Source organism: Schistocerca gregaria, chromosome 7 (genome assembly GCF_023897955.1).
Source record: "Schistocerca gregaria isolate iqSchGreg1 chromosome 7, iqSchGreg1.2, whole genome shotgun sequence".
Lineage (NCBI taxonomy): Eukaryota > Metazoa > Arthropoda > Insecta > Orthoptera > Acrididae > Schistocerca > Schistocerca gregaria.
In genome coordinates, this window is record NC_064926.1 from 162,502,344 (window position 1) to 162,521,693 (window position 19,350).

Below are 19,350 nucleotides of genomic sequence, written 5' to 3' on the forward strand. Positions count from 1 at the left end.
AATATATTCACTTTCTAAAAGCTGAAAACTACAGGTAGTTCACAACTATAAGTTAATTATCCCATGTCATTTTTACTGAAAAATTGATACATCACCATGCTAAGTCCCGTAAGACAGTGAATCCCTTTAAGCAGTGTAGCCGCAATTATTATGCAGGATAACTGAACAGGTTTATATGATGACTGTATATCATTATTCGATATTTGCATCGATTATCTTTCTATTCCGTTCATAAAACTTCATGGAACTCTTGAAACACAAACAACAATAGGAAGAGCAAGAAGATTATCCTTGATAAAATGTTGGCATGATCTGCTGGATCAATTTCAATGTTCCATAGCAATGCCATGTATACATTCAATGACACACAATATAAACAAGAAATGACATCACAATGATTAAAGAGCATTTTTCTGGATTAGGTACTTTCAATATAATCAACACATAAATGTACTCTCAAATTTATTACATTCAAATATATACTCAAAATTTGTTTTGTATAAATGTGCTTATTCTTTGATATCACGTATGAAAATGAAAGCTTATTTATGAACAACATTTCCCATACATTCCATTTTATCTTAACTTCTCACATTACTTTATCACCCATAAAATACCACACAGTAATGAAATTTTAAATCCATGTAATGTGTAATTTTGGCAGGCAGTTCTTAAAATTACATCAAAATAAGTAAGGGTACAGCAGTGAATGAATGTGATTATGGTAATGCAGAATACAACTTAAAAACTGTGGAAGTTACTGCTGAATCAAAACTTATTTTGATCATCGTGTCATACAAAGATGACAGTACCGCAAATAATACGTTATGTGCAAGATGTGTATCTTAAAAATATATAATGAATATTGGATAAACTGTTACAGCTTCTCATCCAACTTTAGGATGCCAATGAATAACCCTTTCAGAAGATCTAGAACATTAAAACTGTTATTTGTTACATCAATCATTAATGATCGACAGTCTTTAATTATTTTCCAATTTTTGATTTAATCAACTCATTCTTACAAGGAAACATTCATAGTTCCTACATTCAAATGACAAACAAAATAAAACTTCTGCTGACACATCTAACAAGTACCAACTACAATCACACTGAAAATTGCGAGATGAGTGATAACATCCATTTCCATTAACTATAAAAATTAAACAGCAGGCAGAACAAACAATTATTAATTCTCAAATATCAAATATGAATATCTGAAATGGAAACAAAATGAAGGAATACATATCTATATATTAGCTCTCTGCTGCTAACAACACTGAACAGTCAGCTGTGGATTTTATCCTATTCCTAGAATTGTGTGCTGTAAACCATACAGTCCAGTACTAAAGGTGTCCCACAGAAATAAACCAATCTGAATGAGAGGTTTTCACCATACAGTCCAATAATGTGCTACAACCTGGAGTGTTGTCTTGTCAGCAAATGAAATTGTTACATGCGCCTGTACGGATGGAAGCTCTGCGCCTGGTTGGGCTGGCTGTAGTTGCCTCCTCTCTGTGGTCCTGGTCCACCAGTGTAGCTCCCAGCAGTACTGCCGTCTCCCTGCCCTGAATTGGGACAAGCAGGAGAATTTGTCTTCAAGTCCATCTTGCGTAGAAAGGATGGGAATTCTGGAGAGTAAATGTAGGAAAGGATCTGGACATTGTCAGGAATCTTAACCACAGTGCAAAGAAAAAACTGCGACAAAGACCAATACATACGAGAGGATTATGGCAGGATGTTCTCAAACAGAAAAAGTATCAAACAAGAGAAAATACCAAGTATTAACTGCATATTTTAACATTTCCGGGGATAAAGTGGCCAAACTTTCAGATAAAATCTACAGAGGTCATTCTGAGCAAACACATTATGAATACAGATGTAGTATCCACTGCCTGGCCACTAAGCATTGAAAAGAATATTGAACACAATGCTTGGTATCTATATTAAAATAAATATGGCATGACATGTATGCTGTAGAAAAGAAGATGCAATACAGAGTCAAAAGTTCCCATCCACTGGTAATTCCCTACAGTTAATTAGTATACAACACTGTTTTGCTGAGAAAATTGTGTGTGTTGTCAATATCAAGACAAAAATTATATACAGTAAGAAGAGGCATATAATGTGCATCGGATGTTTCACAAAATGTCTAACAGTGTTGCATATGTTAACCAAGCTGATTGAAAACTTGTGGGATGATGGTTTTTGTGCGATTTGAAATGGCGCAGAAGTATACACCCAAAAACTTACCTACATCTACATCTACATGACTACTCTGCAATTCACATTTAAGTGCTTGGCAGAGGGTTCATCGAACCACAATCATACTATCTCTCTACTATTCCACTCCCGAACAGCGAGCGGGAAAAATGAACACCTAAACCTTTCTGTTCGAGCTCTGATTTCTCTTATTTTATTTTGATGATCATTCCTACCTATGTAGGTCGGGCTCAACAAAATATTTTCGCATTCGGAAGAGAAAGTTGGTGACTGAAATTTCGTAAAAAGGTCTCGCTACGACGAAAAACGTCTATGCTGTAATGACTTCCATCCCAACTCGCGTATCATATCTGCCACACTCTCTCCCCTATAACGTGATAATACAAAACGAGCTGCCCTTTTTTGCACCCTTTCGATGTCCTCCGTCAATCCCACCTGGTAAGGATCCCACACCGCGCAGCAATATTCTAACAGAGGACAAACGAGTGTAGTGTAAGCTGTCTCTTTAGTGGACTTGTTGCATCTTCTAAGTGTCCTGCCAATGAAACGCAACCTTTGGCTCGCCTTCCCGACAATATTATCTATGTGGTCCTTCCAACTGAAGTTGTTCGTAATTTTAACACCCAGGTACTTAGTTGAATTGACAGCCTTGAGAATTGTACTATTTATCGAGTAATCGAATTCCAACGGATTTCTTTTGGAACTCATGTGGATCATCTCACACTTCTCGTTATTTAGCGTCATCTGCCACCTGACACACCATACAGCAATCTTTTCTAAATCGCTTTGCAACTGATACTGGTCTTCGGATGACCTTACTAGACGGTAAATTACAGCATCATCTGCGAACAGTCTAAGAGAACTGCTCAGATTGTCACCTATTTATATAGATAAGGAACAGTAGAGGTCCCAGGACACTTCCCTGGGGAACACCTGCTAACTTAGTCATTCCAAATCATCTGACTACTGTAACTGTAAATTGCTCTTGTGGAAATATAACTGGAACTGTAATTATCCTATTCTCATTCCTAACACCTGGGGTATCAACATTCTTGTTATGGATCTTCCTGCCATGCAATCACACGGACGACTGACAGCTCTTGTTTCGCACATGTAGGGAAGATCCTGCAGTAGCATTTATTACTTCCTACAATATTGGTAGTATTTCACAGGTCATTAAATTATCTTTGAAACTTGGGAATATGACACTATACAGCATGTTATCGAAGTAGAAATAATATAACAGTAGTTTAACATTTAACACAATTCTCCTTGGATGGTTACCTCCTGCTCATTCCGTTATACTTTAACCTAAGCTGTCCCACCTCCAATCAATGCTCTAGAAACTGCCAGAAGCAATACAATGAACAAATGACCAGTATCTGACAAAAATTTGGTAGTGAAAGACCACTATTTGGAATATCTTTGTTAAAATTAACTGTGTCCACCTTAAGAAATCTTCACACACTTGCAAAACTGCATTGCTACAAAAGTGTTCTAAAGCAATCAATAAGCAAATTCTCAACCACAACAGCAACTAAAAGATCAGGAAACAAAGAGGAAGCAATCAAGCTACAGTGATGTCTAGATAAACACTTGCACAGCTTTGAGAAAAACTGATCATGAATAGTTTTTGGAATTTTAATTTCTGTTCCTGTGCTTGCAGAAAAATAATAATGAATTAAAGAAGGTCCACCTTTTTTGAAGTACATAATTACCATTTTGCTTAAACAGTCAAACATGCTTCAACAGATCTGAATTCCTCAACAGGTTCTTTTTTCTTGTATTGTTCCACAACTTCTTGTAACAACAACTACATTCATACAAATTTCATGTATGTTAGGAAATATGTTACATCATCAGATTTTGTTCTTTAAATTATGTATGTTTAATCTTTTATTTACACTGTGTGTTTGTGGCTGCCAACCTAAATCAACTATAGATCTAAATTAATGCACCGAGCCACCCGTAACATGGGGATGTTAGGGCATCGTCTAAATTCAGAGCTCTCACAATGTAAGCAAAAGGTGAATCATGTATGTGAATTGAACAACAAAATCTGATTTAACATTCCCTAACCTACATAAAGACTGTGTAAATGTATTTTAAGAATGAAAGAAAAAGCTACTGATGACAACATAACCATATTTAAATGTATATGATATTAAAGCAAAACAGCAGTTCCGTACTTGCAGAAAGCCGGAGCCTCTAATTCATTATTACAAGTAGTTATCTATTTAAGAAAACTGCCTCCGCTACCCACATTGAAGTAAATGGCAGCTCTCTTTCCCCACTGACTTTTACATGAAAACACTAATGTTTATTGCAAGTATAACAATTTCAGCAGTAATTTTTACTGAGCCAACCACAACAATATTTAAGAGACATATTTAACCCAATTTAAAACAAAACGTTTACACATTTATATCACTAAATGTTTTTCAATTATCAGACTAAAACACACAGCATTAACATCTCTGTTCTATCAAACAAAAATTATACACTTTCCTATGACAATTGCAGAGTCAGTTACTCTGAATGTTTTTGAACAGTACTAATGAAGACTGCAGGGAATGGGCAGAAACTGCTGCTACAGGAACTCGGCAGAGTACAGGTGGTGAAGAAATCTAGTTGACCGGCAAGTACGTCAGGAGTTCTGCATAGTCTATTTATCTCACGTAGTACAGTATGAACTCACAAGCAATCTGAGCCCTGCCCAGAGCTAACAATGTTTAGTCATTAGACAGCAGTATAAACAGCCGATCTAAGTAATTACTGAGAAAAATTTAACTTTTAAATAGTCTGATTCCTATGGGCACCTACACTGTAATCATAGAAGGTAATTCTGCAACTGATGATGTCGCCATTTGGTAAGATAGTGGACAGAATTTGACACTGTTGTAATATACATCATTGTCAGAAATAAACAGGAGAATTTTAAGATAAAGATTTGTGAATTATTCTTCCTAAGTGCTATGTCTGATAATATTACATTTAAATTGGAAAAATGTTTCTCTTTGTCAAAATAAAGGTAGGATGTATAGCAGGCTTTTGCTGGGGTTGGGCAGTTTGCTTGTTTCTAGAATACACAGTTGCAGCAACATTGTAGGGGCATCTGTGGAGACACCAAACTAACATGATTCATGAAGAAGGCCTCAACAGTAGTCGTAGATGCATGACTTTCTTTGCCTTGGCATGTTTCTTAACATGGTCACATTATGTTCGTACTGCAAACAGGTGAAAGCAGGGAGGGAACTACAGTAGTTTTATTTCCACAAACATGTATGCCTTAGGAGAAAATACTATCACAAAACTTTTCCATCTGATGCACAAGATATGAAACAGGTAAAATATTATCGGACTTACAGCAAAAGTGTAATATATCCCATTCCAATGAACACAGGCATGAATATTATCACGCCAGGAGCTTAGTAAGTAATGTTTGCAAAATACAGGCAAAATATTTACAGAAGACTGGAAGAAATTGTATTTTTCAACCTTGCAGATCAGTTTGGGTCTCAGAACTGTAGCGGCATGCAAGGCAACACTGACACTGAGTTATCATAAAAGACATGCTAAGAAAGGCAAAACCATGTTCATAGCATTTGTAGATTTAGAAAAATGCTTTTGACAATGCTGGCCTGAACACGCTCTGAAAATTCTGAAGGTTGCAGCAATAAAATACAGGAAGCAGAAATTTACCTACATGTAAAGAAACCAGCCCACATGAAATGAAAAGAAGCAACAGCTGACAATGGAGTGGGTCAGGGATGTACCCTATCACTGATGTTGGTACACTGGTAAGCAGAATTGGAAACAGATGAAATATGAAAGCGGAATTAAAATTCAGGAAGAGAGGAAAACTTTGCCAAACTACTACTACAACATTGGAATTCTGTCAGAGATGACATAACTTCGAAAAGGTTAGGCAAAATCAATAGTGTCTTGGAAATAAGTCTAGTGTCCCGGTACACTGTTATAAATTGAACAAACAAAAACAAAGCCAGGATAATTGAATGTTGTCAAATCAAGTAATAAGGGAATTATGAAATAAAGAGACCCGCAGTAGATTAATTTTGGTCTTTGGGAGCAACATGACAATAGAAGAAGTAGGAAGGACATAAAATGACTGGCAATAGCAATAAACACACTTCTGAAAAAAGAAAATTTTGTTAACATTTAGTATAAATTTCAAATGTCAGAAAGCCTTTTCTGTAGGTATTTTGTGGCATATAGCCTTGAATGAATGTCAAGCTTGACAAACAGTTCAGACAAGAAGAAACTGTAAGCATTTGAAATGTGGTGCTATAGAGGAAGAAAGGACATTCATTACATGGCCTGATTAAAGGAAGAGACCAGTTGACAGGACACATTCCGAATTCATGTGTCAAAGGATCAGTAACTTGGTGATCGAAAGAAGAGCTCTTGCCTAAAGAAAACAGCTTCAGTGCTCCTCATAAAACATTTGTTGTCCTAATGTTATTAATATGTACATATTTTTAGGTCTACAGTGATTTTGGAAATGAATGCTGAACTATGTACTGTTATATACAGTACTCAGACAAGAAGTATCAGAACTGATCAAGATACTCTCAAGAGATAAGGACTGCCAAGTTTCATTTTCAAAATTACATCCGATATCTGCATCTCTGGCTAACAATATACTGTTCGCTGTACGAGGTCTAAGTACATCATCCTCCAAGCGAAAAATTATAAATATGTGAATCATAACAGAAAAAACCCTATGTGTGGGCTCAAGATCACCTGCTGTTTGTAATTCCCTCACTCCATACCTGAAAAGAGGAAGACAAACAGCACACCTCTGCTTCTGGAAACAACTCTCTGTGGCCAGCACTGTAGTGATCAAGACAGAGTGGGAGGGGGACAAAACAAGTGGCATCATCATGTATTTGAGTTTCTACTGATGCACAGTTATACAGTGTATGCAAGGAAACATTTACAAATGTAGCAGAGTTGTTGGCACAGACTTACCGAATCCTACAACGGACATGAAATATTTGTAGTTTAAATTTTTTAAAAATGTTATTTAAACACACACACACACACACACACACACACACACACACACACACACGTTTAAACAGTGGCTTAAAGACAGATCCAGTTGAGAATCTCATCTGGAATTTATACACCTTCAGAATTAATGTTTGTAAGAACTTGAATTACATATTGCCTGTTTTACTGTACCATACAAAGCAATTTCATCAATCTTGGTGTGCATATAAATTGTAAATTCTGGAACTGTCAACATAAAAATTTAGATGTGGAACATCTAAATTCCACTTTAGTATCAGAAACTAATCATCTGTGGTGTAGTGAGGAACATACATTATGAAAATGCTGTTTGAAAAAAATTCATCTGCCATTTCTTTCAATTTCATCTGAACACCAGTTTTTTTTTACCTTGCACAAAAATGTGGTTGTTCTAATGAAAATAGCAAGCTAATATTCAGTATGCCTTATGTATGATAACTTTACTGCTTGTTGCACATCTGAGAAAGATTAAGGACGACCTATGTAATTGCAAGCAAGAATAACACGTGTTAACATTGCTAGCAAATATTAAATGTGGGTAAAATAAATTAATCACCATCAGTCACATCAAGTTTTAGCAGTTGAGGAAACACTGTACTGGCATCACTAACTCCTTCCGGGAAAACTATGCAGACAAAACGAACACTACTGCAAATGTTTCAGTCTAACCACGGCACTTGTACGATACATACATTTAAAAAAAGGAGCTGTAATAAAGTCTAGAGACACACTGCCCAAGGTCAATCTCACTGATGTGATACGATACACAAGGAGACTCTCATATCACGCAGTTGCAACTATCATCACATGAACATACAGAAAAGTAGTTGAAGCGACCTAACTTGTTCCTACCGGGATGACAGCACTACAACACCAATAGAATTTTCTTGTCAGATCACCGGGTGAAACAGACTGCTGGTTGCTCCACACAACCACATACATATATACAGGGCAGGAAATGCGAAGTCATCCGATGCATGTCAAAAGAATTGTTTTATTTAGGTGAAGCAATGCTCCTCAGTGAAACTAACTATTCCACAAAAAAAAATTAAAAACCAGTTTTGGGATTCACACGTGCTCTCTGCTATGTTATCTCATTTCATTTTGAGGAAACTATTCAGAAAAAATAAACAGTATAGTCTGTAGCACAGTTTTCTTTGCTAGTTACCATACTTATTGCATACTTTGAAAGTACGTAAAACACAGCACATATTTTGAAAAGTCTGCATTTAAAAATAGCCAATGGTCAGTTTTTGTTAGGTGTATTTCAGGTGTCTCAATGTTGGGTACCAATTTCCGCTAACATATATAAATTGTATTTAACCCTCTAAGGACAGCCATACTATTTTCCAGTCTCAAGTAAATATGTGATGTTTGAAAGTTATCTGCAATGAGGCTGACAGCGACGTGCCACACCCAAGGCTTTGCTGCCTGCTGTGTTGCCTTGCCTGTCATTTATCACTCCTGTAGGAGTGCAAATGTTGCACAGATAACCATAGCACAGACTCCATTTAAACTTGTCACATCACATGTTGCCCCAGTGAGAACTACAAGTAACAATTGGCACAGTCATCTGCATCATTTGGTTACGGTATTATAGAAGGCCAAGGGGTCAGCACACTGTCTCTCCTAGCTGTTGTCAACTTTCTAGATCTTAATGCCACTACTCGTTTAAGTACTACCTACTCACGTGCTGAGTGCATTGTATTCCAGTCTTCCCAACAAGGGAAATTTTAGAGATTGAACCCAGGTCCTCCAGATGACACTCCAAGATGCCAACTTCTCTTATGCTTCTCAGGTAGCCTTACGACGGTACTGATTACCTTTTGCACTGCGCAAGTCTAATTGTAGACTGTACTGTTGATGGAGCCAGTATACCAAAGAATGTATACTTTCATTCCATCACTTAAGCAAACTTAAACCTACCAGAAGTGGTACTTTCAGGTTAAACAAAATAAGTTTTGCTAAGGCCACTAACCATCTTTCTTCCAATAACAGACGGTCTACAGTTGACACCCATAATTTTGGCACTGCATTATGCAACCAATGGGGAAGATGCATATAATGCCACGAACTAATCTGGGACTCATACTTAAACCACCAAAATTATGAAATGCCTAATGAATCTCACATATTGCACTATATACCAACTCCTCACTATTTTTTGTCAATTAAAAAGATGCGAGACTATGAGCAACTCATTCAATGAATACTCTTATATTAACGAACATAACAATGCTTCGCAATTGTGTCAGGATTGGTTACCACGTATGAGGGGGGGGGGGGGGGGGCCTCTCCAGCTACCGGTGGCTTCATTGACAGTACCACACATTTAATCTGAGAACACATAGGATTAAAAACTTTCACATGATTCTGATTCCATAGCAGTGTGCTAAATGCTGATAAGCCACAAATACAACTCTTACAGTCTTCTGTTAACACTGATTGAGGGAAAAACAAAACAGCACATTGTGTATCCAATTTTTATGTAAGGAAAACAAACATGTATTGGGAAAAAAATTTCTCCAACAGTTTAAAATGCTCCGATTATCATAGCATTTTCTTTCCCATAGCTGTTTTTAACAGAAAACCTGTACACCGTTCCTTTACATACTATTCTGTCTGCATGATTGTTTATTAAAGTATCAAATGAAAATTTGAAGCAACAAATGCAAGAAGTTCTTGAAATTATTGCTGCCATCTCTCTCCTAAAACAACAGATGGTATTACAGGAGGCATATGAAAACATGCACCTTCATATGCAACTCCCGTTTCAACATTTCAAAACCATTGGTGAAGAACTTTTGGAGATTATGGTTTTTAATGTATATACATTTACTTTATGATTTATATAGACTGACGAAAAATATATACACTGATGCTACAGCTTCTACTAGGCTTCATTTCGCAAAATTAAGAACTGCAGCACGAGACAAGCATGGGTACGTCCTGCCTCTCCATCAGCAGCCTTAGAGTAAGTTTTGAGATCTTTTAAACTATGCACGTATGGAATGCATCTCAACCACAATCATTTTACTGCCACTATGAAACGGATTGATGCAACTATATATAAATCGTAGATAAATCAACTGTATGTACAAAAGAACCTCTAATAGTCATCTCCAATACGGCAACAATTATAAAAAGGGCTCTCCAGTGAGCAAATGGGGGTAGGGGGGGGGTGCATATTTTGAATTACTAGAAGTGCTATAACAACAAGTCATTCAGGGAGCAGATTGGAGTGGTAGACAATTACAAGCAATGAATATGAAGTGGAGACTCTTGGTATGCAATCAGGTGCATGGATGGAAGAACAACAAAGGTAGTTCCAGTATTAAGATTCCAAAGCACTGAGAATCCTCTGATGAAAGATGGGTACATAATGCTAGAAAAAATGCAGGATCTACAGGATGCATATAGCATTATGTATGAATAAATCTTGAGTTGCCTTTTTCAGTGAAATGGAAACAGCGTAATATGAAATGCATAAGTTCTGCAACATTTTCAAAGCCAAATGCTGTTGCTTTCCCTTCCATTAGAAAATGACCTAATTCCATACAAGGAGTTATACATTTGGGCCCAATCATTTCAATATCTTAATGTGGTGGTGACACCCAAGTTCTTAGTAGTGGTGTTCAGAAGAAGCCGTAGAACAGGAAGGCTACACTTATTGCGGCAAGAAGAACTCGTGATCATTTTGGATAGTGCAATACAGTACTGTACAGACTGTCAGGTTGCTCTTTCTTCAGTCTTTTAAATAAACTTACGGAAGCATTCAACACTGAACAAGAACACTTATTAAGGCACAAAGGGCTCCAATAGCCATCTTGCGGCTCAAAGTAGTTGATTAACCAGATTCCCTTTTTCCCAGGAAAGGATGAGACCCATAGTTACAAAATTCCAAAGAAAACATGTGAATGGATGAGAGATTTGCCCATGTACTGAATGTTTCATTCGATGGAGCACACACCATAAGATATGCTTTATTGGCCAATGTTGCTCTATGGCACCACCAAAATTCAGTTTTTTTGCACCAATTTTTAAATTTGGTTCTTGGGTGGACAAAGATGCTTACATTCAATGTTTAAACTCTTGATTCAAGAATGTTTCCTCTCCCCCTTTTGTGTAAAGTTCCTTGGTTGACAGCGTGCTATGTTATGTGAGCATCTGTCACCAGTGTAGCACTTTCTTTTGACTGTGGCACTATTTTATATTGCGCAATGAAAAATGCTTATAAATGGAGAAGATATGTTGGAAGTGAATTATTTCACCATCTGCCAGGCACTAAAGTGTGAACTAGAGTAGTTATGTCTACATATGAGTATCGTCATAGTGAATTTTTTACCTGATGGTTGTAACAACGAAGTGCAATAAAATTTTGCCTGTAGGAAATACCGGATTTTGCAAACACTTATGTTTCTAGTACTTTACTGAATTACAGTGAACTGTCTTAAGATTGAAATACTGCCCTTAGACAATGAGGAAATACTCTAACTGCAGGGTCGTAGCAGTTTTGACTACCAAAAGGACAATTCTGTGATCATAATTATGTAGTGGGCAAAACACTGAGTGTATGCAAGCTCTTTTTGCTGTATTCATCTTCTTACAACTGTAGAGTGATGGAATACATAGAGGGAGAAAAGTTCCTTGCCCCAATAATGGAGAGCGATACAGTAAGTGCATTGTGGGAGAGTAGACGGTATCTGACAGTAATGCTTATTGAACTGTACAGTGCATCACTGACCTGAAATTTTCTACTTGGTTTCTCTATATATGTTTCTGCATTGTGTACGTGTAGCTCTTATCGGGGGGGGGGGGGGGGGGGGGTGCAAGGGCACTGAACTGCTTCAAAGGGGAGACTGCAAATAGATTGACGTCTTCTGTGAAGAAGAAACTTGGCATGGGATCAATGGTTGCACATGTGATCCAGATGAACACTTTTGCTCCTATGCCAGCTAATGATGTGCAGTACCCCAGTTTTGGCAACTCTGCAGAAAATGGTTCTAAGGGCAGACTTTGGCCTTGACCTCACAACAGATATTTTGACTGTGAAGTGTGGAAGTGTTCTGTGCTTTGTACCAAAAAGAAACTTGACAGCCCACATGAAATGTTGCTAAAAATGCAACAAATTTTTCAGATACTGGAACACGACTTTAGTATATTTCATATTGAAGTTACTATGCACCTTTTACAGGCAATATACTGTATTTTGCAAGGAGGGGGAAAAATACATGTTAGGAAAGTCCAAATCGAAGTAAAATTGCGCACACAACCATACTCATTTAAATTAACAAAACAGTTTTCTTTATAACATTTGTGTGCGCTCCTAATAAACAGTTAACGCTGGTAAACCTTTATACATTTATCATGAATCAGTACTGAGAATGTTACACACCAGTTGTCAAACATGTGGTACATTTACCATAACATGTTTCAGGACTAACGTATCCCATTATTAATGCGAGACGTATATACCAGGGTCAGTCTGATCCTGGAGTTTCTTGTTTGTTACTTTACACGACACATGCACCACACAAACAGCTTGCTGCCACCAGTGGAAATTCAACATTGAGTGAGAGACAGAAGGAAGGCAAAGTTTTGACACCATTGTTTAAATTTGCAAATATTTTCTGAAGTGTCACCGTTCCCCTTAAGTACAAAATTGTGTAACTTCTCTCTGAACGAGGAGCACATTTATGTGAAAATGGCATGTAGACATGACCTTTTACTAATGGAAGATGCTATCCGGGAAGCATTGTTAGAAAAACTGTCATGAAACTGACTTTCCTGATGAAAGTGATTCTGAAGCTGACACTCCTGCAGCAGCTGTAGATACTGATCAGTCTGCCGAATTTTCAAAGAGCAGTGAAGAACTACAGTCATCCATGTTAAGAATGGTCAGAAATGATGAGTGGATTTCTGAATAACTGAGGACACCTGAAGAATATTTGTATAATATGTGGACTTCATTAAATGAATATCATCATCATCATCTAATTACACAGAAAATGAAGTCAAAAATCAAGTCCATTTGAAGTTTCATCACTGAAAACATTTCATGACAGTTTATGTTTAGTCTCTGATTTTGGATACATTAAACTCACTACTGATTCAAAAAGTTAGACGAGGTGAAATGAATGTGCTTAGTATTTCAGACATCAATTTCATAATGAAAGATTCTATACTCATTTTCTACTGGATGCAACTGTCACTTCTGTTTGTTTTGTTTTAGGGTACAAAAACGAGGGTCATACATGCCCACACCAGAACTGTAGAACTCTAAGACAATGAGAGAAGTTAGGACTACAATTTAATTTCAACCAACAGAAAAGAAGACAGTTAAAAACAGGGCCGTGGAGAAAGGTCTGCACAATACACCATAGCAAAACGGAGGTCAGAAGCTAATAACAGGGTATTTATGTGGGCAAAGAAAAAGTTCCCAGATTTTTCCTAGATATTCTAGTTAAAAAATACACTTTCCAGGGCTACAATATACTTTGTGTGTGTTAACTGCCAGTATACTTTCCTTAGGGACTCGTAAACTTGTCAGTTCTTTGAATGGTTAACATTTCATACATAAGCGTAGAAAACCAAACCCAGGAAGAAGGGACCAAACACAGCATGATAATTTTATGAAGCACTGAAATAGGAATTTCTATGTCCTTTTGCAAGACCGTCACAGCTCATGTCACATGATCAAGCCAGCTGATGACAGCAGATGTACAGAGCCAATAGGAGTATCGCTTAAGTAGCAGGAACACACAAATAAGAAAATTTAATGGTCTAAATTAATATACAAAGTGTAGCTACACATAAATCTCGGTTTTAAATGATAGTCAAACTCTAGGTGATTGAGAATTTCTTCAAACAGTAACATAATTCATCTTGCTTAAAAGATAACTTACTTTGAAAGCAACACTTTACAATATTTTACCCAAGACCTGTTAGAAATTTGTATGTTTCAGCAGTTGCTAGAGCACGTCAGAAAACAGACATTCCTGCACATGCGGAGCTACGGCAACGTAGGAAACCCCTACGTTTGTATGTATAAAGCTAAGAGATTTCACATTATGCCTTAAAAGAAACAGGACATCAGGGGATATTGCAAGAGCATCAGAATTCCATATAGCATACTAAAATGCTTAAGTCGGCTTGAAGTGTACATTCGTATGTTCAGATTCAGAATACAGTAGGCCCCAAGCTGACATTAAGCTTTTTAGTGTGGTTTTAGAGGATGTAAATTTTTTGGAGTTCCAGTTCTTAACTGTCTTGTGTTTGGTTCTTTACTATGCCATAATGCCATACATTCCAGAAGATGAAAACATGCACTTGAAGTATCACTAAACATTTGGAATGTGGCCAACACTGTGGACTAAAACACTTCATTTCAAATAAATTGATTTCCTCTGCAGGAAAGACTAATAAAAGCCAAATTTCCTTTTAAGACCAACAATAACTTCATTGTTATGCAATGCAATTAACTACCAAAATCGTGGAAACAAAATAAGCCAGAAAACAAGCTAATAAAATATTTTAGCCCTTCGTAATGACACGAATGTATCTTAATTCACTTGATAGCTTCCAGCCACAGAAATCCGTTTTGTTTTCCTTTGACATTGTAGCTGTAAACGAAGAGGAAATAGCAGAATCACTAAAGGTAAACATCGGTCATGAGGTGACTACCCCCACCCCCCAAACAACAGACTGCTCTGCATGCTTGAATCTGACAGCTTGGGCAAGACGTAAAATTTTTTCCTGTCAGCATCTGGCTGCTACTGCTGATACAGCTAACAGCCACACTTCAAGAAGCCAGAAGTGGGAGCATACGTGACTCAATTGCACACGTGTGAGCTTGCTGACAACTGCTCAAATGAACTATGTACATAGTTCTGATGTCACACTCATCGGAAGCAGTTTGTTGTTACCAAGGATTACATAGCCTTCGACACAGCTGTTGGCAGACACTTGTGTATGCACAGTGTTTTGTTGTAAATTGCGCATTTCCTTTGCACCTCAAGATTTTTTCCTCTCATTTTGATGCAGTAGTGGTATACAGTAAGAGTATCAATCAAAATCAAAAGAGAACGTAAGTGGTTAAAAAAAAGAGCATTCCATCAGGAAATAGCTGACCTCCAAAGGTTGAACACAATGAGCACAAATTGTTGAAGGAGTAGCTCTTAAATGGCTATGACTAAGATGACAGTTCCCGATACACAACCTAACTAAAATGATCTCACAGCGAGAGCGCAGAGGAGGAGGTCACCCAAGTCACAGGGAGAGGCTTAATAACATGGAGCTTGTTCTCACGAAGGGAGGACCAGTGGTGATGTCAAAGTGACACCACCTGCTGACAGACAGCAACACAGATCGGATGAAATGTAGGAACTAGCAGGCTGAGCACTAGGACTGCAGTCTTCCCAGCAGTGTTGGGGACCTCGTTTCCTATTGGACTGACATGACCAGGAACCCACATAAGCATCACAATGGCTGCATCAAGAGTGAGAAAGTGACAGCTTTTCTGGACCCTTTGCTTTAAGAGACGGGTGGTGCACAGCACACAGAGACTTTGAATGACACAGAATCAGAGCAGATAACAATTGAAAAGCCAGTGTCGCTGGATGTACTACGTGGCCTGACAGGGCCAAGAGCTCTGCTGGAAATACTGAACAGTGTTCCAGTATCTGATACCAAAAGACATCAGCGCAAATGACGAAGGCACACTGAACACCACTGTCAGTCCGGGAGCCATCAGTGGACAAAGATACTCGCGAAGTTCCACGTGAAGGCCATGGAACTGAAGGCAAGAGTGTGAGGCTGGAATGACGTCCTTAGGAAGCAGATAAAGGCCAAAGTGAACACGGGCTGCCATGTGAAGCCAAGGTGAGGAAAGGTTTACACCCACCGGGAAAAACGCAGGTAACGTGAATTTAAGCTGCAGGAGCAAATAGGTAACAGAAGAGGGACGCGCCCCATACTGGCGAGCAAATGAGTCATCAAAGGCGGTGGCATAGGATGGGTGGCACGAACGGCATGCGTATCTACTGAAAGTCACAGCAGTACGGCAGCAGTTGTTCAGCAGCTTCTGCATAGACACTACCGGGCTAGTGTGAAAGGCGCCAGTGGCCGAGAAGGTACTATGGAGGTATATAGTATTGCAACAGCATAAGAGCGAAGGACATGCAAATGTTTATATTAAACATTCAGTTTCTAACGGACAAGCGACCAGAACAAACGGAGGAGAGTGGTTCGATCTTGTGCCTGGGAAGTACCACTTATCACTGTAAGTTGATAGCTGCTTCTCAAGGAGGCCATTGAGAAAAATGGTCAAGTATAGCACCTTTAACATTTACATATTTTATGCTGACGCATTCGTCTCCAAGCACGAAAGGATATCAAGCTTTTTCCAAAATTGACGGCAACCATTTCTTTAGACCTTACATTAATATTTTTCCCATGTACTTCATTTCACAATCCTGATACTATTTCGAACTCCTGCCTTTCCTGTACAGTTCATTGCTTTTATCATTCAACCTCTGTGCCAGTTAATGTTTAATGCCATTTTAACCCCCTTTGTTAAATAAACGCAACTTCTAGGAGATGGTTCCCAACAAAACTATAACATCTGTATAAATATAGAATCATGCCATATTGAGAAATCATATCCAGGTGACGAAGCTAAATAAAGGGCCTAAAACTGCACCAGAAACAGCTGACAAACTGGAAGAGGCTGAAGCTTGAGATTAGCACAGGAGAATACTGGATGGAGGATGAGGGAGTGAATGAAATGAAATGCCAGAACTGTGGAAGTATTTGGGGCAAAATGAAAGATATTTTGAAGTAATGTTGATAGCATTACAATGAACAGAATGGCTCATTAGCAGAAATGAAGCACTGCAAGAATGAGCAGTATGAGGGTATACCACTTTTTGGATGACAGGGTGGTTGCTGTGAAATTTAGAGGGAGCTGAGATTTTCTTTGGACTGAAAACAGTATCAGCATGTTAAATGAGATATGTGTAAGAGGCATTTCTGGGCCCACTTTAGTAGTGTCCTCAAGAAGTAGCCAACAACTTACTCAAACTAGCGGCAGTAAGTTGAATATTTTCTGTTGGGGCATTCTACACGGGTGCACACATTTTAACATATGTATAGTATTGGTCTTTAGAATTTGTTAGGACATGATGTTTAACATTCAACTGTTTCACAACGGACAGTAGCATATGGACCTGTGATGCAACTGAGCCTTTCAGGAGTAAAGTGTGCTAACATGATAAGTTTGAGGAAGAATTATGTTTCACAATACATGTTCTCTGCTGGCTTTTTACTTTTGGCAAGTGTAAGGAGATGTAAGCTAGAGGGGGGGAGGGGGGGAGGGGGAGAGCAGGACGTCACACTGGCTGACTGAACAGGAGAGGCAACACAGGACATTTTAATTTCCACCGTCTATACTTTTACAAATAAATTCATGAAACTTTAGTCAGCATGACCAGGGAGGATTCACACTCACAGTAGTGAAAGTTCAAAATCTTAAACACATTTTTTACATATGAAATTTCATCATTTATCACTTACCACTGGCTGCATACTAACCATACTTGTGTATTGAACTCTAGAATTTATTTACTTTGTCAAAAAATGAATAAGCCATTACTTTTAAAACTTCTTATTTAGGAAAACAAATTTTTAATAATTTACCACAGTTTTTAATATATCTGAAAATTCTGAAGTTTCATGCACCTGATAAGTATCATTCATACGCTGTGCAAAATTCGTTGAAGAATGTCTTACTTATGAAGAAAAATGTACCTACAGCAACAAATGCAGCCAATAGTAAGTGAAAAAACAACCACACGTAAAAAAATTGTTTTATGTTTTTGAACTTCCACTGTTGAGTGTGAATCCTTCCTGGTCATGCTGATGGAGTTTTACGAGTTTATTTGTGAAAGTAAATACAGTGGAAATTATAATGTCCTGTGACACCTCTCCTCCTCCAAATCCACCCAATTTATGTCCTATCCCCCTTAATGTGTGTTATACTAGAGGACTGTACAAATATCTATATAGTTGTCTGTCACTGCTGTGTGCTGATTTCACATCCCAGTCCTAAAGAATATTGTACATATTCCATGTTTGGCAACTAGTGCCTAACTTTCTCAGCACTGATGAACTGACAATATCTAATACAGAATTAAATGGGCATCTTGTGCTTATTTTACCACATCAAATGTCTGCCAACTTAATCCTTCAACAGCCCGTTTGCAAAATAGGTACTACCCAATATTAACAACAAATATTGCACTGAGTGATAAGCAAAATTAGAAGGAGAGCAAAGTTTTCATTTTCTCTGTCCAACTGTGTTGTACTTTTGCAGCACAGATCAATGCCATGCAGCTATTAATAAACCAAATAATTAGTTTTCTATGCTACTCCCCCTCAACTTCATTAGCATACAATTTCCTGAACATTTAATGTACAATGATCAATTCTAAACTGTCACTTTTCATCTGAAGTATAAAAACCTCTTCATTTCAGAAGCATCTCTCTGGTACAGCTCTTCACATATTTAGGCATGTGGATTTTAAACTGAAACAGATGATATCGTCAGGTCTCATCAATAGGGCTGCATAAACAGTTTCAACAATCTTTCGATCTGTCGAAGGTGCAAAGGCCTAGGAGGCTGACTTCTGTCAATCACTTTCGACCAAAATTGATCTTCAATATAAGAAGGGGGGCGAGGGCACATACTACAGTACCTTTTATTTCCTCTCAGTTGATAAATAACAGCCATTAGCAACTGTTTAACCAAAGTTTTTATATCTATTATTTGTATGAAATAATGTTCTTATAATCAACAATTTGAAATAGTACTTTAAAATTTATGATTTTCATAACTCACTAAATTAAATTTCGTAAGTCAGAAAAGAATTTCTCAAAATTTTATGAAATCCCTAATCTTTCAACGTAAAATTTAATTATATGAGAACTCCAGGTTTTCCAGAAGACTTGCCACCCTGAATATTCCTTGCATGTGAGGGTCACTGGAAGTTGTGAAGTAGTTTCATTTCCACAGTC

General features: G+C 37.7%; 1 protein-coding gene across 4 annotated transcripts in view; it reads right to left on the bottom strand.

Annotated features, from left to right (window-relative positions):
- Positions 1-445: 445 nt before the first annotated feature.
- LOC126281996 (heterogeneous nuclear ribonucleoprotein 27C) overlaps positions 446-19,350 on the bottom strand; it is a 55,581-nt gene continuing 36,676 nt past the window's right edge. For all 4 annotated transcript variants that reach the window (XM_049981381.1, XM_049981382.1, XM_049981383.1 and 1 more), the window contains one exon: positions 446-1,568. In XM_049981381.1, the coding sequence (XP_049837338.1) occupies positions 1,453-1,568 (116 nt within the window). In that variant the 3' untranslated portion in view covers positions 446-1,452. The remainder of the gene's footprint in view (positions 1,569-19,350) is intronic.